At 39.7% G+C, this 23338-nt stretch overlaps 1 protein-coding gene across 1 annotated transcript in view; it reads right to left on the reverse strand.

The window, feature by feature from the left end:
- LOC111218871 (receptor tyrosine-protein kinase erbB-4-like) overlaps positions 1 to 23338 on the reverse strand; it is a 318365-nt gene that overhangs the window by 47893 nt on the left and 247134 nt on the right. Inside the window, exons 15-19 of the mRNA XM_022741351.1 lie at positions 18107 to 18261; positions 15213 to 15257; positions 11358 to 11490; positions 7079 to 7201; positions 5178 to 5276 (exon numbers count right to left, since the gene is read on the reverse strand). Of these exons, the coding sequence (XP_022597072.1) occupies positions 5178 to 5276; positions 7079 to 7201; positions 11358 to 11490; positions 15213 to 15257; positions 18107 to 18261 (555 nt within the window). The remainder of the gene's footprint in view (positions 1 to 5177; positions 5277 to 7078; positions 7202 to 11357; positions 11491 to 15212; positions 15258 to 18106; positions 18262 to 23338) is intronic.

A 23338-nucleotide genomic window follows, 5' to 3' on the forward strand; every position in this document is an offset into this window, starting at 1 on the left:
ACCAGGTCATTTCTGGTGTGACATATTTAATTGGTTCTCCAAATAATATGGAACTAACATTCATTCAGACTGTATGGTTGGCATGGTTACAGGTAAAAACTTAGTATTACTAAACTGGAAGTCTCCATTGTCCCCATGTTTTAGGAGGTGGCTCAACAAGATGCTTTCTGTTGCCAAGATGGAACAGATTCATTATAGCAAATGGAATTCACAAAACTATTTCCAGAAGGTGTGGAAGCCGTTTCTGACATTGCTCGATGAGACCTACATCCTTTTTTTTTTGTACCCTTGGCTCTCCTGGTGGCAGGGGCAGTCTCTTATTTTGCCCATTTTTTATTTATCGCTGTCGATCAGCAGTTTTGGACAGTTCTTGGGAGTTCTGGAGTTGATTCCCTTGTGTTTCTGTTATTTTATGTAATGGTACTTTATGTTTATTGTAACTGTTTGTTCATCTGTAAAAAATCAGACATAAAATTATAGAAAAGTACTGTAAGCCATGTGTCTAAGTGGTTTGATCATTGTCAGAATAGCGTAATAATCTGTTCAAATGATAATATTTAAAGTCATTAAATCAAAACCACTTTTACTTGCGGTAACATGGTTAAAACCAATGTTCTCTGCATAAAAAATACAAACCACACACTGTCAGTTACCTTGTCGCTATCTAGTCACTATCTGTTCCTATTTTCATATTTAGAACAAGAAAAGTAAACTATGTACAAATGAGTACCAGATTCCTACCTTGTTATATATATGGTACCCAAACAGGTAGCTTTTGAGTTAGTGTAAAAGGACAAATAACAGAGCAAAGGTTCAAAGACTCAGCACACTGGTAGAAAGTCCATCATGTTTACAAGTGTTGACTGAACTATCAAAGATCATAGGACCCGTTATTCTGTTTAAGGCTGAAGTTTCTCTTGAAGCAAGCAGCAAGGTTCCTCTAAGTCAGAAACAGTAGATTTTTATTCAAAACCTCAACATCAAAGCGACTCACTGCTTCACAAGGCTGTCAGCATTCTTTGTAGCAAACTAAAAGTGTAGTAAATACATCAAGGTGAGATAATTGTAAATCATGTGTCTGTGTCCTTTAATACAACATACAGTAAGAGTTGTAACATACTAAATTCGGTCTGAAATTTTGCTATTATAGAATATGCTACTAAGTAGAACATGTATATGAAGAAGCTGCTCCAGTACATTATTTATGAAGCTTTGAACCCACTTGTCGTTTCACACCTCAAAACAAGAGCAATTATTATATATTAGATTAAATTTCAATACTGCGTATAATGGTAGCATCATGGACCAATCACTCAAATACTACAGAAATGCTACCAAAGACAGAAATAGACCTTCATCTATTCTGTGCAAGTATGCAACTACCCCCCCCCCCCCTTTCACACACACACACACACACACACAGCATTATTACTGCCAGGGCTATGGGTTAATGTGACGATTCATCATAAGTTGGATAGCCGTGTAGCAAAAATACACAACACAGGAGGTGGTGGTGTGTGTANACACACACACACACACACACACACACACAGCATTATTACTGCCAGGGCTATGGGTTAATGTGACGATTCATCATAAGTTGGATAGCCGTGTAGCAAAAATACACAACACAGGAGGTGGTGGTGTGTGTATATACGTTGGGGGGAGACAGAAATACAGTGTGTAGTGCTCCACTGAACACTGACAGAGAGACACAACCGCAACACAGTCTAAACTTTGCATAATCGGATCCCTGCTCATCTGGTGATGTCAGTAGATTCTGTGAGGACGATGATAATTCAGGCCAAAGTCTGTCAGAGAACTGTTTGACTGTGTGGGCATGATCCGTTTCAAGTCAAACTGGGAAGTGTTCATCTGCCACTGAGATGTGGTATCCTGAGATGTCTTACCTCCCAACTACTGTACATAACACTCATCTTTTCAGGTAAGATTAAATCCAACTCGGTTCCATTTAAGTTGCTTTGTATGAATCCTTATCGGTATCCTACCTGAAAAAGACATGCAGTCTGGGATTATGTGAGGAGATTATAGTGTGCAGTGAGGCCACTAAGTAGGGGAGATATGTCTCTGCTGGTGGTGTGCTGGTATACGGGAATATGGATATGTACTGTAGGAAAGAGAGAACAAGACTGTATGCGTGTTTGTGTGTGTGTGGATACGTGTTTGTGTGTTTAATAAGAATCTATTCACATGTGGATATTTGGCTGAAAAGGTCTGCTGTGGCTCCACAAAAAACACTAGTTTTCAACACTTTCTCAGTTCCAGTTCCCTATAACAGCCTGTGGGCTGATTTCTATGTAAAGGACTTGGGCAGGATTTTCCAGGAAAATCCAAAGCCCCTCTTCTGCTCCCCCACAGCGCGAACAATGTACAACACTAGCTAACATTAGTTTAGAAATGGAGTCTGCTAACATCAACAAACAACCGGCTCCCAGCACATAACAGACTCCAACACAAACTCCACAGAAGCGTCACGTCATGATATAAAGTCAAATAAAAATCATAATATCAAACTATAGTCTCGCATAGCCACATCTCCACACTTCGTTTTAATGTTATGCCAGCGCTGGAGAGTCAAATAAAGTCTCTAGTCTCAAACATACAAACACAGTTTATAATCCAATTATAACAGCCGTGTAACTTTAGTTACCTCATCTGTCAACATGATGTCAGTGTTCTGTCAAAGTCTGTTTCGCCTTACATTAACCTGAAACTAACCTTATACCCTCCCTAACCACAGAGGAGTCACAACAGGCAACACAATTCTAACAGGAGGGAAACACTACCCTCATCAATCTGTTCAGTCTCGTGCACGTCACTGTGATCGCCAATGCCCGGCGCAAGCAACAGGACTCTGACTGCAGTTCACTTAATGGCCACCGATGTCATTAACAACAAGGGTTTTCTGAATTTTACATAAAGAACCTTTAAAGCAATCAAGTGGAATGAAGTATTGAGGAGTCCTCAGAATTATATTAAAACCAGAAGTTGGTAAAACGCAGTACTGCAAAATGTGCAATTTGTTTCAACAGCTTTTTATGTGACGCACTGTGTAACTTGTGCGTAAAAAAAGTTTGTGTTAAATAAAATTCATTATTATAATTCAGAAATGTGTTGAACCCATGTTTTGTATTGTTAAAATGCTTCTTTTTTGTGAATTCTCATCTTTTTGATATTCATAGAGAATAATAACTGACGAAAACATTAATGAGAAGAACAAAAGATTATCTTCATCATACACAAGGGGAACAGCATCACCGAGTGCAATTTTCAAGGCCAAACCACAAGGGTTTATCCTGCTTCAGTGAAAACAAGCCTTGAGCAGGAGTTTAGCTTTCAAAAGGAATAATATACCGTAGTCGCTCCTGTCTGCCCGAAGCCACCATTATGATTACATACAAACATGCAGTCATGTACATGCATGACAATCTTGCAGGGTACTGACACCCTGTCTTCTCACTAGGCACTGGCAGAAGGGAGGCAGTGTTCAGACTGTGTTGCCGTGCTAAACATTTTTACCCAATTCATTGAAGGATTCATAAAGGGAGAATTTGTCACCCGCTGGGTGCTCTACAGGTGAGGAGTGGGAAAAACACACACACGCACAGATAATTTTACTGGGAAAAAACAAAATGACGCACGCGCGCGCGCGCACACACACACACACACACACACACACACACACACACACACACACACACACACACACACACACACACACACACACACACACACAAAGACAATCAATCCTCAGTGACATTCTTCAAACAGTCAGTGAGTGTGGCCTGCAGCTAGAAGGTAACCAGTCAGAATTCCCAGTCCAGCTGGGAAAATATAGCAGGTTAAAGTAAACGAAAAGCCCTCTCATTTCTCCCTGTAACTACCACTGATCTTTCCTGGTGCAAAAGCTCAGCTCCCATCTGCTCAGCAGTCAATACAAGAAGACTGTGGAACTGGATGAATTTGATAGAGGTGGTTGATAGGTATAACTGGAAAATAGTATGAAACTCAAATAATTTTGTTGGGAGAAATTTGTTTTAGTTTATCTAGCTTCTACTTGCTAAGCCAATCACAGTCTCTGTCTCTCCTGTTGTTTCCTTTTAGATTAGTTGACACAAGTTAGATACATACATTTTATTTAAGAAGTCAGTTACATTATAAGATTAACATCAGCAACATAATCTGACACTATCACTGCCACAATCACATGCAGATACTACTTATGCCTAAGTCAACCATCAGTCAAAGATCAGTCAATTTTCCTCTTTTTCTTACAACCACGGTATCTCTATCCCTCCTTTGTCTCTCTGTATGTTGTCCTTTCATTGCTGATATCTGGTTCTCTCATTGTCAAACATGCCCCCAAAGCCCACACAACATAAAATTAAACGCACGCAGGATATTCATCAAAGACGTCTGGATAAAAATAGAAACGCTAACACCCCAAAAACTCTTCCTCTCAGACTGTCAAACTTAGTGCAAAACATGAGTGCAATTGGGTCGCTTTCCATGTGTGTCTGTGTCTGTATGTGTACGTGTGTTGAAGGGGGTTATTTCATCTGCATTGCATCATCATGGGGTAATAATTTTGAATTTTTTCACTTTTCCTTTTGAAATGAGCCGGGTTGTGAATGTTTTATAAATGGGGCCTTGTGCACTGTGCTGGGAGCCTGTGGCATTGTGTGTGTGTGTGTGTGTGTGTGTGTGTGTAGGTAAGTGTAGGGTAGGGGTCCTATGGGCCCCTGATGATTTTTATTCTGGAGTCCATGGGACGTAAGCTTAGTTCTTAATGCTTCATTTCACCAAACGGAGCTGCTGTGTCAGTTGTTCTTTCTTTTAGAGTCACTGAGGTGTGGCGTCAGTATACGCACTGTTTTCAATCCAATCCCAACACTTAATGTGTCACAGTGGCAACAGTGTGCCGATAGGTTGTATATAAATATTGGAATAGTCCAGCACAGACTATGAGAATATTGTGATCTTGACTGACCTCGTGAAACACTTCTACATAAGAAAATATAAACTGAGAAAACCAGCTCACATTTCTCCTACTTCAGTTTGAACTGCAGAAAACAATTGTCAGTTTTCAGCCAATAGAAAACTCATGAGGCAAAATACAATTAAAAAGTGGAATTGATTGTTTTCAAGATACTCACGTCCATGAACTCCACGTTAGCCTTGGGTCCGGTGGCCTCATTTAGGATTTTAATGGCTACCGGAATCTTCACTGTTTCACCCTCTGGGACCCATATACCCTAAAGAAACACACACACACACAAACACAAATAGATAATGAGTCGGTATACTGAATGTAAAGTCACAAAACTCACCAACATTTTAAAAGAAAGATGTTGTAGATCTGAAAAGGAGGAAAATCAATGAATATTTCGAGAATTTCGAGAATCACCCTGAATTCTACTTTTTCAGCTTTCTTAATAACCATTTGTCAAGATTTTCACTGGCAAAGTATGAGGGTCCACTGCATGCTGTATGATTAAAGGTTATTTTGTCCTTCAATAAAGACTTGGGTAAAACAATTTAATCATTTTGAAGTGTCTAATTTCAGGAGGGATTAAAGTGATTTAGCAGCTGCCAAAGTGGTCAAAGCATTCAAAAGAGAGAAAACAAGTGCCTCCCAACTTTTTTAAAAAATGTTTCCAATGTGTTCCACCTTGGTTCAGCCCTCATGTGACTATATATCCCCAGTGACAGCAGGGCCAACACCTCCACTCACAGACTTAAAACACCTGCTCTCTCAAAGCTGTAATTTTCATGTCATAGCTCTTTTTGATAGACTTTTAGTCTTTTTACCTGCACTTGTGTTAATAATTATTATTTAGCACAACCAATCACCATTTTTTCCCTCAAATTAACAGCACCCACAGTATGTAGTATTGCATATTTATTTCATAGCTTATAACATTGACTATAGGTTTGTAAACCCCGTCAGTATTTAAGCAGTATTTCACACCTGTTTGCAGCAGTAACTTTAGTGAAACAAGGCACCTCACCATTATGTTGTAGCCTGTACCATTTCTAAAATTGCCTTGAATGGGGTGCTACAAAACAATGTGACATATTGCTGTTGTTCACCTGTGTGATTGTGTGTCTGTGTGCATCCTCCTTGTGTGTGCTAGAAAAACACAAAATAGCCTAAAAACAAAACAAGGACCCGCTCATCAAAACAATGCATCACTACTGCTCAAAAACTCTACAGGCCACCTTCAAGTGTGGAACCTTGTGTTACACAGAAATTATATTTTGGTATTTTGGTGAAGAGAGAGCAAAGCTTCACAGCAAAACACTCAATTTACAAGTTAACCTGAATGCTGAACCTCAACATTAGCCATGACCTCTGAATTGTGCCTGAAATAATAAGATCATGAAGTCAAGCTGCTGGAGGGAGGTTTCTCAGCTCACTGCCTGGCAGGATCTCATCATCACACCACTGTTCCTCAACTCTGAGATGATCCAGTGGACGAGATTTATTTACCACGATTTACCTTATGACCACCAGGATAACTATAGGTCCTTGGGCTCACCGGTGAGACTCTGAATGTTTTTTTTTTTTACATGCCTAGATATTCTTGGAAATTCCCCAGGGTAATATGCAAGACATTGCTCTGAAAAAGAACATCTGCGCTCATGCTATATACCCTCTGGCCCAGAAATGCCCTATAATGTAGATGGTTGATCCACAAAATGACCAATGATGATTTCAGTGAGAGAGAGTCTGTTCTTTCTAATTTCACTGCTGTTCTTCTCTACCTCTCCCTAACACATCATCACACTGATGGTGACCTCAGCTACCTCTTATTTCAGTGTAACCTCAGGGGTCTCAATGTCTGCTATTACTTATTCTTTTCATCCCCCGCCTCCAGCCTCCCATCTCATTTCCTGTCTTTAATTGTCTTGCAATCCGTCTTTCTTGTCCTCCTCTTTTTTTCAAGACCTCACATCCTGATCTCAAGTTTAGGAATATATTAGTTTATTTAGTCAAGTATCAACTAAAACCCGTGGAAACAGTTAGTATTATATTATATTGTGTGTGTTTTACCTTGTATACAGTCCCAAAGGCCCCCGAGCCGAGGATCTTGACCCGTTTGAGTTCTGTCTCTTTCAGGATGCGAAGCTGGGCTTGGTTCGGGGCTGTTCCACTGGGTGTTAAAGGTTCCACAAGCTAAAAACACACAAAGTCACACAGAAGTCATTCAATTAGAGATTACTGTAACTCAAACCCAATATCAAAAACTGACGTAAATTCTTTTCTCACACAGCTCCTCCTGTATTCAAATGCAAGCACAATCCTTTCCACAAAAAGTGAAAATCTATCATGAGAAAATACTAAGAAATAGTTGAAATCTGATATGGAACTAGTTCCACCTAACCTACCTCAATTAAGTAAAAACACACATTTTCATTGGACTACTTCTAATGTTCACAAGTCTGTTTCTTGAATCAATGAAAAAAAGGTATTTCTCATAAACTGTGATCTAATTTCCAAGAACTCATGCTGTGAAAATCAACAATTTTATCATAAAGCAACAACAATTACCATGGAGTTACTCAAATTTATGACTAATAAGAATAACAATATAAATCCAGACACTGGTGTGCCATTACCGTTTCAGTAACAGGAGTGAAAGATTTAACCAGAAGAGAGAAATGTTGATAGGTGGACGAAGAGTGAGAGAAAGTGAGAGAAGGTGGTGGGGGATGTGGATAATTGCGCAGCCTGAAAAGGAGTTGACACTTCTGTTGTCTCATTACTGCTCAAGTGGAGGAATGAGCAGATGAAATAGCTAGTGAGAGAGAAAGATTATGTGTGGGGAGGGAGGGAGGGAGGAAGATGTGGAATACGAGAGGAACTGTGGCAGAAACAACAACAACAACAAGACAGCGATGGAGAAGCGAGCAGCTGAATTGGTCAGAGGATGCAAAAGCGTGAGGGAGGGAGCAATATAAGGAGAATTAGGAAAAGAGTGGAAGATTAGAGAGGGAGGGAGGGATGGAGGGCAGAGAGAGGAAAACGGAGAGCAAGTGTAAATCAGCCTGACTGTGGTCGGCAGCTTCTGTCCCTCTGGCTCATGGTTACCATTTGATTAAAAACAATAGTCATTCTTCATTTAAATGGAATAACAAATCAGCTTCTGCAGGGTGGAAACAAGAAGGGTGGGGGACACACACCACAAAAACAAATACACACACGACAATACAGATGTCTTAAGAATTATCCATCCATACATACACATACACACTACAATATGCTATTCCACTGTGCAGGGAGCTGTCCAGCACTAGTGGTGCTGAAGATGTTGAGGCTGTGTAGGAGCCACAGTGCAGCAAATTGGAGCTGTCCACCTTCTCACTCTACACTGCAGTGCTGAAACCAAAAATGTGTAGTCACACAAACTGTTTGTTTGCTATATTACCATGCTGCAGCTGAAACACATCTTGAAACAGCTGACAACAGAATGATGATAAAAATCACTTGGACATACTGCTCTGGCTGGTGTAAATCAAAAATGCTTAAAAAGAGCAACATGAAAAATTACCACTTTTAAAAGGTAAGGTGGTGAAGAGACATACTGACTCATCCACTGGTGAAATACAGTATGTGTTGCAGTGCATTTTCCCTGACAGTGAAAGCATGTATGGTTTAATTGACAGTTGCCAAGTGTTCCCTGCAACTGGATGAATGTAGCCTATATGAATGCATATATTACAGTCTTAAAAAGGTTCCCCGTGGAGTTTTTGATCTCTAGTAGTCCTATGGAGATGTTTTCCACTGACCTACAGGTGGCGGTAACATAAGAAGATATGTTGCACTATGCTAACAAAGGCAGGGGAGAATGTGACTGCTAGCAAACATGGATGTAAACACTGCTAGATTTAATATACTGGCTCTCCAAATGTTTTATGAGGAAGAAAATACATTCATCACACTCATTAGAGCTGATGGAAACACACATTGCATTTTGGGGAGTAACACTGAATGTAAATATAATTTTTGCTTGTTTGCATAAAAACTCACACAAGGTACATTTAAAATATCTAGAGACAGCAGGAAAATAATGTTGGGGTGTAAAAGTGTGGTTCAGTATCTTAAACCTAACATACATTTTCAGACTTTATTTTTTCCAACCAACAAACCTGTAATGCATTATTTGCTGAAATGGGATGAAATACATGAAATATTTAAAATTGTAAAAGTGGAATTCTATGGAGCCCTGGGTCATGTGGTAGAGAAAAATATTTAAGTGAGAATCTGTGGTTTTAATAAACTGTATGCACAGAAACTGCAAGAGTGTTATGAGTTCTGCCTGCATGCCCAGAACTACATGCATCTCTCAGACACTGTAATGATTCATATGACGTACTTTTGTACTGATCATCAATAATGATAAATGATCTGTCTATAGTATATGAACATTTTGAGTCATCAGTGCTTTAGAAGTAGCATTCCATTCATACCATTAGTCTGAATTTTGCAAGGTTTCCTTAATTAATCTCTCAGTATCTTTGATATTGTTTATTGGTGTGTTTTATGAATAGCATATTTCAGACAGTTGTACTAAAGTGTTATTGTAAAATTAGGTTTTTAGAAAAAAAAATGCTTTGCTGCCTTACTTTGCTGTTAAGGGATTGGTACATTATTCAGCAGAACATACCTTCTATATTAGCTTAGGTCATTATTAAATATAAGAAATTCTCACAGTCGAGCCAAAATGGCCCAAAATATGTGCTGATTAAACCATTTGGTTCATAGACCTCCAGAAATAAAGTTACAGTGTGGATGCATTATTTGGCAGATATGTTTTCATTACCTGGTGAAAATTGTCTCCCCTACTTTCTCAGACCATGTGTTAACATGTATGAAATTCATGGTTTGCCGATCAACAGACATGGTTTATTAACCTTACCACATGACTCCTGTGGGGGCCTGCAGAGATCTCTACTTTGTGAGCAGAAAACTAGGTTTTAGTCAGAGCATTTTTTTTTCAAACATTCACCACTGCTTTTGGAGCAGCTGGTAACAGCACTGCCCTGTAGGTGTAGTTATGGTGATTTACATGTGGGAATATGTCTACGCATTAATTAATTAATCATAATGTGTTGTGAAAAGTTAAAATGGTTTAGATGTTTGCTTATACGTAAGTTAACACATTTGCAGACATTGTACAGTTGGTAATATATTAAAACATTTTTGTAGCCAGCATTGTGTCTGACACTGTGTAGCAAACCAAGAGCGGCAGCATATATGAGGCAAATGTAAATAGAATAATGAGCCTTATCTGTGCTATTTTTTCATTAGAGAAGTTATCAGCACAGACACTTCTCTCATACTTGTGTGCTCTGAAGAGAGAGAAAGCAGTGAAACAAGTATTTGGACTATGGCACACAAGTGCATTAGATGATGTACTCTTCTCGTTTTAACACAAAGGAAGAGTGCTTTCTTCTCTTCTAATGGTATGGTCCCTTACCTCTTCCTAACAGAAGTGTCCTCTCCAGTATACAATGGCAAAGTCACCACCTGAGCCTCAGTTTCTGACACTTTCTCCACCTCCGCAGTCACCATCTTGAAACACCAAGGCTCATCCTCTTTTCTCTCTCGTTCAGCCTGACTCTCTTGTTTTGTACAGTATGCATGCGCGTGCGCACGCACGCATGCATGCACGCGCACACACACACACACACTACAAACACACACAGACTTGTGAGCGCGCACACACACACACACGCACACACACACACACGCACGCACACACACACACACACACACACACACACACACACACACACACACACACACACACACACACACACACACAAACACACACACGCACATAACAATGTAATCGTACAAATTCAGATAATGTCCTCAGGCATTTCTTATGTTTTAATCTGGTTTTCTTCTAAAATGAATGGAATGTTCATCCTGGAGCCAGGATGTCAGTTACGTACATAATCTGTCAAAGATAATTATGCCACTTTATGAGATCACAAAAGAAGTTTTTTTTTTCCAGTAGAGGACCTTTTTACTAATTTTCCTTTCATTCTTTCAGCTCCTGTTTTTCCACTATGTTTTCAATGCTTTCAAATCTCTAAACCCTAAGCTCTGAAAATATTATTTATTTATTTTCAATACTATAAAAGATCAAAGGTCTATATGTATGGATTGCAGTTAGATTTCTTAACATTGTAAATGTGGACTAACTTAGACTAAAGTAAAGTCACCTACGTTCTTGGTTTCTCAGTCATGCTCAGTCTCTTGTTATAGGCAGCTATTTCTCCTTTTTTTTTTTGATGTGTTTTTCATCTACTGTCCTGCTCACCTCCGTCTCCAGGAAGCGACGAAGGGCTCTCTTCTTCTTTATGTTCTTTCGGCGCACAGACACTGCTACACTCAGCACCATGATCACCACCATGAAGAGGCCGCCGATCACCCCCGCTGCAATCAGAGGGGTTCTGAAGACAAGAGAGAGGAGGGGAGAAGAAGGAGGAAAATGAGTAAATGATGAAGACAGAAGAGGATGCAGGCAATGAATAAGCATGACACATTGTCACCAGGAGGACAGAGATGGTGACAGAAGGCAGGGCGGGGTGGACAGGTTGAACAGGTTGAGAGGAGTAGAGAGGATGAGAACAAAAAAATAGAAGTTGGCATCATCCTTACACTACCGTGTGCAAAACAACCCCAAAAACAAGCAGTCAGATAAACAAACAAAAACCTTTCTCTATAGTATATTTATACAGCCTATGTGGGTAATCCTTAAAAAATCTCTTCACCTTCAGTTTTTGCTCTGAGTTTTATCTGGTAACCAATATCCCTCCATGCCCTCTCATTAAAACCAAGGCTGAGATCAAAAACATGGAAATAACCATCAAAGTGAATTCTCAGCACCACACCAACGCTGTCATTTGAAACCAAGACTCTCAGTAATTTTCCTGATATGCTCCCCAAACTGTCTACAGAGCTGCTGCAGAAGTGGGCAGGAAGAGTTGCCGCCCACCTTTTTTCTCTGTAATGAAAGAACCTAATTTGGTCAGTGCACACTCTACTCTGCTCTGCCCTAAATCAGTGGGAAAAGGCTGTTAGTCAGGACTGTATATCACAGACTGCAAGGATGCACCCCATAAAACGTTATCACAGTCAGCTGGCTTCATGGAAAGTGAAGAACTCTGTGTCTCCCCCACATCTCTCTCTTTGGCTGCACGAGGAGTTTTGGACTTATAACATGCACTGGTAAAAAGCTGGTAAGAACTACAGCCTGACAAATATATCAGCCAGGTGGACATGTTGGCCAATATTAGCTTGTTGCAGATATGCTGGTAGTGATAATTAATAAGAGGGATCTATAGATTTGTCTGAGGTAATTTAGATACATAAACTGTCCACCATGGAAAACTGACAACTTTATTTCTTAGTGTAAAATGTTCTGCTGAATAAATGTCAATGTGACAGTTCTTTGAAGAAAGAGTTTGAAATACGCTGCTTTTCTTTCTTATGGAGAGTTAGATGAGAAGGTCAATACTAGTGTCCATTAAATGTGAAGCTAGAACCAGGAGAGTGTTAGCTTAGTTTGCTGGCCTAATAGTGCCTCTAAAGCTTACTGTACAAATACACCCAATATCTAATTGTTAAATCTGTATACACACAGAAATGTAGAAACAACCAGTTCATGGTGATGAAAAAAGACTCCAGGAAGTAACAGCACCTCAAAAAATAGTCCAGCACACAACCCCTGTAAAACCACAGATGGTTGATTTCTACACTTTGGTTTTTGTATAGATTAAACAAACAAGATATAATGTGATAATTAGTGAGCTGCAGAGGTGGTGGTAGGATGCTTTTTATGCTAAGCTAACTGTTTTCTATTGTAGCTTCATATTTAACCAACAGATAAAAGAATGACATCAATCTTCCCATTTCACTCTTAGCAAGATAGTGACTGAATGTATTTCACAAAGTGTTGAAATATTCCTTTAACAAACAAATTCAAGGAATCCTTAACAACAATAATTGTTCATGTTATTTTCTTAAACAAAACAAAATAAAACTTTGATACTGGGCTCAGAAATCCAGCATTGGCTGGAATTTAGTGAGAGCTTATGCAGTGTATGAAAGTCTTTTGCTTCATTGGAGGTAGGTAAAAATATGTGTGTGCATGGTTGTTGAGACTATATTTCAATATTATTATGTCTCTCCTGCATAAATACGGTGACAGAAGTTATAACAAATCACACAACACTTAGTTAGTAACCTCACCAAAATGCAGATTCACAGGGTCAAAATGGCTCTTGCAGTTTTACTGCGACAGTACATCAAATCAGTGACTCAAGAAGCATTACATTTCAGAGCACATTCATTGATCTTAGTTGTCTGAAACCAATACTATGATGTTAGTTTTTATAGGTGAGTATGTTCATATCTCATACTTTTCAATAATAACTTGAGACAAAGACTACTGAAGGCCACTGTTCAAAGTAACTACAAACGTAGCTACTGTAGCTACGAATAGCCACATATACAGTAAGTGAGCAAGAAAAGCCACAGAGGATTTGACACGACAAAATGCAATTTAAGCATCAAGATCCACTGTAGATTATCTAATTTAATCTGCACGCTTCACTTACATGGTTTCTCCAACTGACATTGACAGGTCCCCTGAGTGATGACATGAAACCTGACTGTACTATAAATGTACTCAAAACATACAGCTCTAAAGATCACCCGCAAGCCACATGTTCAGCGATCATGTAGATCATGTTAACTGCAATGTTTCTCCACCATTGCAACAACATCCGAAATTAAAAAAGAATCAATTACTCACACATATGGAGCCAATCAGGGAACACAGAGATATCAGACCAGAGGCAGCTCATATACTGCTGAACTAAATGAAAAGACGGTGCTGAATGGAAACATGCTAGATGAGGTATTACTTGTCAGTTTTATCAGACTAAATATTAAGCGAGTTAGTGACAGAAAGTGATTAATCCAGCTTTATCAGATATGCACACAATCCCTTCACAAGACGCATGTTAATGCCAGGTGGAACACCGGCCTTTGAAGGCTTAGTGTAATCATCTGTTTCTGATAAGTCACTTTCATTTGTGCTTAGCAGTCAATACATCCAACAGGTAACAGATTTACAAGATGAGTGACATCTCTGGGGTCAGCTGGTAATCTGCTGCTGTATCTGATAAGGCCTACTCTGTTGACCAGGTCAGCTGATAACTACATTTCCCCACCTGCTGCAGTTCTCCTTCTGTCTGTTGGCAGTGTCCCAAAGACCGTTTCAGGAGGAAAAGTGTAGATTTTAAGCACTCCTCCAGAAGGCAGGAATGTTCTTCTCCAAATTGTGGGTGTTTCCTTCAGCATCTATTGCTCTCAGTCAAAGATTCAGGATACTGACTATTGACCAGTAAGTACTTGGTAAATGTTTATCAGTTTGTCTACATATCGGTACACATATATAACGGTATGACTTCTTTTTCCTAAACAGCCGCCATGGCCTCCTGCCATGTTGCAAGATAGTCTAAATGTGTTTCCATTTTTCCAGTTTGATGATCTTATTCAAAGTCAGACATTGTTACACTTTTACTGTCCTGTTCTTTTCTGCATAGCTCTGTTCTTTTTTGGGTTCACTGTTGTGCTGCACATCTCCAGACCCATCAGTAAGCCCTGTACTGTTGACTGCTCACTCTGCTTATCAGCCTCCCCCCCCCCTTTTTTTTAATCATCCCCAAAACACCCAATCCAACAATTCTCAGCACCACCTGATGCCAAACCGTTTCTCTTATGAAACCTTGAATCCATTTGCTGTAAACTGTTAGCGGCAATTTGTTCCCCCTTCTCCCCCACAGCTTCAGAACAAAAGCTAAAGTGCTATCAATTTATCAAGAACCAGGCAAATTGCTTGTGCTCACACACACCCATACACACACCAACACACACTCAAACATGCATATCACATAGTGGCTTTAAAGACACTTTTGGGCCTTAGAGCTAGCCATTAATCAGAGACTTTGCTTACTGTGATTCTTGGGTCTGTGTGTGTGTGTGTGTGTGTGTGTGTGTGTGTGTGTGTGTGTGTGTGTGTGTGTGTGTGTTGTGTGTGTGGGTGTGTGTGTGTGTGTGTGTGTGTGTGTGTGTGTATATGGGAATTGAATGAAGAATTTCATACCTGTCCATCCAGCCGATACAGTCTTGCAGTCTTGGTCCAATGCACCTAGGGAAACATAACAGGACCAGCGGAAAGTTGAACAACAAACATTTTTTAGTTTGATACATATCTGAAAATTATGAGAAGTGAGCTGACCAAAGCAATAACTAATACGTACAGTTGAAACCCTTTTACACTAAGGACCTGTGTTCATCCTGTAGTCCTATCACTGGGATAACCTGTGCTGGACTTGTTTACACCTTTAAACCTAATGACTACTGTATCCTCTTGTCACCCCAATTATAAAAGATACACAACATACGGGTATGGAATGAGTGTGCAGTAGCCCATTTTTTGCTATAAATTGTTTCTACAGTGCCTTTTGCTACTTTGCTGGTTCAATGGTGCAACCATATAATCTAATAATCTAATAAAATAATAATAATAATGATAGTGGAATACAGACTGACAGGTCACAAATGCTGACTAAAATTACACTTTTCACGTAGCCCTTCTGTGTTACAGCACACATCGTTGGCAGCCTTCACACATCAGTAACAGTCACATTCAGTTTTAATTTATTATGCACAAAGAAAAATATGATAAATTAGCCTTTTTGAAGTTACCTTTTATAAAGATGTGGTTTCAAACAATAGATTATTCAATTTTTTGCTTTTTGTTTTTCAGGGACTTTAACGCACAGTAACACCTGACGATCGAACTTTGAATAAAGGAGTTTACTCGACAATGAAACTGAGTACATTCAAACTACAGTATGTTGTAGTTGTCAATTTACTAATTTTCAAAGTAACTTATTTGATTCAAGTATAGACTTTGGCATGCTGGTCACATTCCTTACTCTACAAGCTAACATCAGCCACAATCTATTGATGTCTCTTATCTGTCCACTACACCTTTTATTGCTGTCTGTGTTGTATCACAGTATCTAGTCATCTTTTTCATAACTCTTAAATGTTGAAAAAGTGCAAAGAATTGTGATTTTCTTTCTTTCAGTCTCACTTCCTCTATCTCTTTCTGTCTCTTGCTTTGCAGTTCACTTCAAATAAATACAATGAAACATGATTGAATTCAACTTTAAATTGTACATTTTTCAGACTTCTGTTGCTTGCTGAGTGTCAAACACACTGAAAGGCAGCATGACATAGAGGCCAAGATGGCTTTCGTGTTCAACTCTGGTTTTAAGCTTTAAAAGCACAAGGCATGTTGTTTTTTTAAAGTCATGTGCACCAGAAAATAGCATCAGCAAACCCATGTGCTTTCCTGATGTCTGTGGGTAAACTTCAAATATGAGGTGAGTTCTGAACTGAAGTCTTGATTGCTCTTCTTTAGCTCCAACTTCATTCTAAGACTGTGTTCACTTTCACAGTGACAGATTACAAAGTTACATTGTTTTTCTAATGAAAAGCAAAGATGTCGGCAGAAAGTGTCACCTGTCCTGTTTCAAATCTTCCATGCGCAGTGCGCACTAGTTGCATCATATACCACGACTGACAGACTTAATACTTGCTCCAAAATTTGGTGGGTCTTTTGAATGTGTAGAAGTAAAGAATATTGGTTGCCTCCGAGCGCTGTCTGTTTCCCTGTCTCTCTATGTCTCTACCATTTCCCTCTCACTCCCTCAGCTTGTGTTTTTGAGAGGTGGACCTGATTATAAAGCTGTCAGCCTGGTGTTTTCGATTTACAACTGCATTGTTATGCTCAAGCGAGCTGGAGCTTGTCACTCAGAAGAGGAGAAATAACATACAAGGAAGTGACATAAACTCCCTGTGGAGTTAAATACAAAATGATATCTTACCCTTGTGTAATATTACATTGAGCGATCAGTGGCTAGTGAGCAATGGAGAGTGGCAAGGTATTTCACTTACTCCTCTCACTTTCAGTCTTTGTCTCTTCTCTCTCATTTTCTGCTTCACCTCTTTCTTTATATCTTTTATCCTGCAAGATGTTGGATCATCATTTCATGTCTGCAGGGTACGGATAGTGAAAGGGACTTTCTGTGAGTGTGTGCTGTTTAGCTGCTATTTATGTATATAAAAGCCAAATGCACTTACACCGAGAGAATGAGAACATTCTGTTGGTGCTCAGTCACTCCAGAAAATGCCACAGGGAAATTCACTCCAGCGTCCTTGTGAAACAGGCAGTACTTGGTGATGTGGTGACTACTTGCAGGGCCAGTTGGTTACTTACGGTGCCTGGTGAGCTCATCAGTAACATAGCTAGCAACACTAGCTTCCCCCTAGTAGCCAACCAAGCAGGCCGGCTTGCTAACTGCACTTCGTTATAAGATTAAAAATAAGTTAGCACAGTTCATACAATAAACGTATTCACTACTCTGTCAAAAGACTGAGTGTACACCATGCCTCTTTTAGGAGCAGCCTGGATTCCAGCAGTTTTATTACATTGGATGCATACATTTGGCTCTGGGTTCTACTAGTTATCATTGTCAAGACTATGGTTTGCAAATGATCAGTGCACACTGCAGCCACAACAGTACAAAAAATGAATTCTGGTTTCTGGCTGATTTAGCTGGTGTGACCAGACTCTTAAGGTTTGGGTCAAGAATTTTAGTTGTAGTAGTAGTTTAAGTTACTGTTGAGGAGCACACACGCACACATTCGCAGACACAGTACAACTCCCTAATCATCAGTTCTGTGAAACAGCTAATCTTCCAATTGATTTTCCTCATAATTAGCCATCATCATCTCACACAAGTTTTTTTGTTTTATTTTGTTAAATGACGATACCAACAGTGGACATACCAGTGGTTTGGTTTCATTTATTCTTTACAGACTGAAGGAAGTGACTTTTGATTTTTGAAGAATGACAGAAAAGTCTTGGGGTAATGAGCATTGAATCCCTGACCCCTGACCAGTCTTTGTCCCGACTACACTTACCCCTGGGTGCAGTTGATATGGCAGGGATGGCATTCATTGTTGGCTTCGGCATACTTGAAGATGAAGCTGTTGGCACCTTGAAGGCCATCAGGACACTTTTCCACACAGTTTGGACCGTCCTTGAAATGAACGCATTTCATACAATGTTCTGGGCCCTTTGGGAAGTGAGAAAACAGTGATTCTGAATAAAATGCATATATGAGTCTTATGTATAAACATCACCAAGGTGTCCAGTTGCAATTTGATAAGGCACTTCACTAACAACTTTTATCATCGAAGCATGATATGATTTGTAAGTTTGAAAACTGCATCACAGCACAAGTCCAGCACTAATGATAAAACTAAAGTTTCACTAGGTAGTCTTGCAGTTAGTGGCAAGTGTCATTCAAGACAACTCATAGACTTTTCTGAAAACTCTGACTCTGGCTGGTGGGTGTGGAGAGAGAAAACATGTCTTTTTGTTCAGTCATCACTGGTGAGTCTGGCTTTTTCTGAGCAACTCTCACTCAGAGATGTTTAGGTTTGTTCTCAAGTTTTGACTCCACACTTCCTGTGTGTAGAGAGAATATACTGTAACTATAACCAGACATCATGAAGTCAGGCATAAAGGACAAATCAGCAGTGTTGCAAATTTAGGGGATGAGATATCTGCTGTAGCCTCAGTTTGTAAAATAAACTGATTGATGGGTATATTTCTACATGATCGACTCGCCTAGCGCAGCTTTATAGATTAAATTGTTGTACTTGCATCTGTGCAGCAGTGAAAGCAAAAAAGAGAGATAGCATGAAGCAAAAGACAGAATGTGAGAGCGGTGAGAAGAGAGAGAAGAAAAGTGAAAAAATAAGTACTGTCGAGTAATAAGGGGAAGTGAAGGAGAGAGAGTGGACGTGGATGCAGCATAACAGAGAAGAGGAGAGAGTCTGTAAGAGCGAACAAGATATGGTGTGAATAGGAGAGAGAAAGAGAGAGAGAACGAGGGACGGGAGAGAGAGAGCAGACGAGACACATAAAGCAGTGTGAGCGGAGCAGGCAGATAATAACCATCGCTCACAGCACACACAATGACCATAACAATCCGCCTAGAACAGGATTTATGGAGCTAATATAGGCGAGGGAGGAGGTAGGGGAGGAGAAGAGAGGCAAAGAACTCTCCCAGACAGGCCTCGTATCATCTACAGGCCTAAAGAACATCTCATTGACAAACAACACATACATACACAAACTGTATGTAAATACAGTGAATGGAATTCACATCAACAACCATGTATTTCACTCACATATTCACTTACATGGATGTCTAGATTGTGCACAAATGCAAACATAAACAGATATACAGTACATACTGTACATTAACACATACTGTATACATGACGAAAGCACAGACGCCCCCTCCCTCCCCAGACACACACACACACACACACACACACACAGTCACACACAGTCACACACAGATTTCACTAAGAGAGGGGATATGAAGGTAAATGATGATACTGAAGGCAGATAACTATGCTTTGAGTGGAGGAGTGTGTATAAGTGCTGTCTGTGTGTGTGCGTGTGTGTGCGTGTGTGCGTGTGTGTGTATATATACTAATGTCTCTGCGTGTGTTCTTTTAACTCCTGTGTGTGTGTGTGCGTGAACATGCATTCACTCCGGTATAATTATGCAAATTGAAAGTCTCATTGCTCTCACTGGCTTTAGCGTTGAGCCAGGCACTTTTATGAGTGTCTTCCCACCCATAGCTATTGCTGTGTGTCTGTGTGTGTGTTTGTGTGTGTGTGTGTGTGTGTGTGTGTGTGTGTGTGTGTGTGTGTGTGTGTGTGTGTGTGTGCATATGTGTGTGTATCCAATAATCCCTTCACACCAGCAAGCTAAATTATGTGACAGAGCAAACAAACAGTGTTTGGACCAGCAGGCGACTGGGGCATCCAAAAAATGACAGGGATGCACCGTGTCGCGACCAAAGTACCCTGCTGTAAATTTAAATTGGTCTGCTCGTGCGTTTAACGCTGATGTTTGTGTGTGATGCTGTTGGATATGCGTGTCTGTGTGTGTAGGTATAACTTCTGTCTTTTCCTTCCCTTCCATGCAAAAACCACACAAGTATTGCAGGGGGCTTGGCCATTACTCTTTATGGTGTCAGAGCTTATAGCAAAGACTTTTAACAGGCAGCCACATAAAAGAGTTTTCGGAGCATGGTCAGGTACATCAGGAAGGATTTAGAGGATATTTTACTATAATGCACAGTCCAACACTTCATACCAATATAGTGGAGTCTTAAATCATCACACCACAAAGTAATTTTAAGTATTACTGATGAGGTGGAGAGACGAAAAGAGTACAGAGAAAACAGGGTATAACCTTAGATATACAGTCATACTGTTCATGAGGACACTGTAGAAATAAACATTACAAAGCTTTGTAATTTTCCTTAAGACTCATCAGGACGGAGAAGAGAGGGAAACTATAGCACAGAAGAGGAGGAATTAGAACAGGTTAGAAGTCTTTCCTCACCCAAGGAAGTTTTTCATCACAATAATGTCACACATGTTGTATGTGGCTGATGTCACAATCCTCTGTATTTCTTAACTTTACTTCACATTTTCTAGTGATCAGCATTAAACAAATCTTGTCTTTGTAGAAGATTACAGTAACATACTGTATTCAGTAGAATATCTGGGTTGAGCTGAACTGAACAAAGTCTTAAGTGTTGTGAGATGTAAACATACTCCAGTGTATCAGTAAAGACACAAAAATGGGGCTTGCTGAAGATGAAAGGCACAGGAGCTCAAGTGAGTTTGTGTCACTGATCAGCAACAGAAACTACTCTAGATCTACCATCATCACCTACTGTATTCTGTTCATAGCATAGCCTGTATTATCTCTGATCTCTCTCCACAGAAGGCATTAGGCCTATATGCCTATCAAATCACTGTGTGTAAGCTGTAATGTAATTTCTATGGGCACTGTGGCCATAACATAATTGCTGTAATCCATTTGTGGGTCTGTGCTGCACATGTGACGTTCATAGGAGGTCCAACAGGTTACCCTGGTAGATTTTCATTATACACAGTTTGATGAGTCTCATACACACACACACACACACACACACAAACACACACACACACACACACACACACACACACACACACACACACACACACAGTCACAGACTTACACGATGCCAAAATAACAACCCTGTTTCTGAGAGATTCTGTTTCTGTACCACTAAACTGCAATAGAAAATACGTTTTGAAGGACATGTAATCACTGGCTAGATTATGTTCAGAGGCGATGTTTGTTTTGAACTAATAAGTGGTGATGATTTGTTGCAGGCCGGGGAGTCACCAGGAGGTGGTTGGGATGGATGGCAGGTGTACAACTGTCACACCAGAGACCAGGGTTTGCATACAGAGTCCGGTCTGCAGTTAGGTTTAGGTAACACAAGCACTTTGGTTAAGGTTTGGGAAAGACTGTGGTTTTGATTAAATGTAATTAAACATCTTGTGTCTGAAGCCACTATGAACTTTTTTTCTGTATTAAAACAGACAACATTCCTTCCCTAATGTTAACCAAAGTGCCGTGAGTGGTGAAACATAACCATTTAAAAGTGTAATAATGCTGAAGCCAATACAAGTGGATATTATACTGCAAGATTGGATATTTTGGGAGAAAACAAATATGTTGTCTGTGAACATTTTACTGATCCGTTCAGTGTCAATGTATTTGCGACTTGGAAAATATTTAAATTAACAACAAATCCTCATTACATTGACAGAAAACATAATGTGGTCGCGATTACAGTTCCTCCTAAAGATATTTTCTGTTTCAGTTCTGTTGTATATCAAGATCATTTATGTGAGACAGGGTTGCAAATAAAGATATATTTAAGCAATGGCTGAAAAGTCATGTATAAATGCATAAATAAATAAATGAGTAAATAAATAAATAAACAAATAGAGACTGAACATAGCCTCAAACGATTTTGCATATGTTCTAATTAAAAGAACACTGTGTAGGATTTAGGATTTCCAGTGGTGAGGTTATGGCCACCTCAATACTCCAACCCTCACCTCTCCCTTTCCAACTGTGGCAGAGAACCTAACATGGACTTCAGATAACATAAAATCATGACAGACCCTCTCTAGAGCCACAGTTTGGTTTCTCCGCTCTGGGCTACTATAGAAACATGGTGGCACAACATGGCAGGGTTCATGGAAGAGGAGGGGTTCCCTATATATATATATATATATATATATATATATATGAAAGGCTCATTCTAAGCTAATAAAAACACAACGACTCTTTGCCTCAAGTGATTATACACTGATGAAAACATTATTATGCATATTATATTCAATTTCTGCCAATAGATCCCCCTAAATCCTACACATTGGTCCTTAGTTGAAAATATTTACACAGCTTATAAAAATTATTACAAAGTACTTGTGAAGTGCTTGCTCAAAGTTTTTAATCACTTTGTCTTCAAACTGCTGGAGTAAGCTACAGGTCTCTGTCTGTGTTTTATTATTTTATGGGCACCCACCTTACCATCACTTGTCTAAGAAAGGCAAGCGCAGGGTTGTGAGGTATCAAGTGAAGAGCAAAGTTAATCAAACCAACAAATCTCCTCTAACAACAACAAACACACTTTAATCAAGCCAACAACCACAGACGCGCTAACTTTCTCCTGAGCTTGTGCACTCACACACAAACATCACAGTAGTTTTGGGAGGAAAAAAAAAAAAAAAAGTTCCACATTTCTAAACTATATTGGGCAAACTATCTGACAGGGTGTGATGGGACACAAAAGACAGCAAAAGACAGCACATGGCCCCTCTGGCTTGCATGTGTCGCAAACCATCGCTCTCTATCAAACAGCAAGATAAGATTTTAAGAGAAAGCGCAGGATCAGGGGCCTCATATGCCTGTGGGTGTAGTGTTCACAAGAGGCAAACAGAAATGAAGGTCACTGTGGCATTTTTCTAATGTACAGCTGCTACCAAACAATCTGTCAGCAAGCTGCTGTGCTTCTCTAAGAGCTTGTGAAATGCAAAAGTTTGTTGGGTGCACAAATGCCTTTTGAGGGAAAAAAAAAAAAAATAACAATCACGGTTAGAAAAAAAAAAAGACTTGCCCAATGTCAGCTGGGATTGGCCCCAGCCCCCCCCCCCCCGACCTTCAAAAGGATAAGCGGTATGGCTAATGGATGGACAAAAGAAAATATAATGCT

This window comes from Seriola dumerili, unplaced genomic scaffold (genome assembly GCF_002260705.1).
Source record: "Seriola dumerili isolate Sdu_G_001 unplaced genomic scaffold, Sdu_1.0 BDQW01000052.1, whole genome shotgun sequence".
Lineage (NCBI taxonomy): Eukaryota > Metazoa > Chordata > Actinopteri > Carangiformes > Carangidae > Seriola > Seriola dumerili.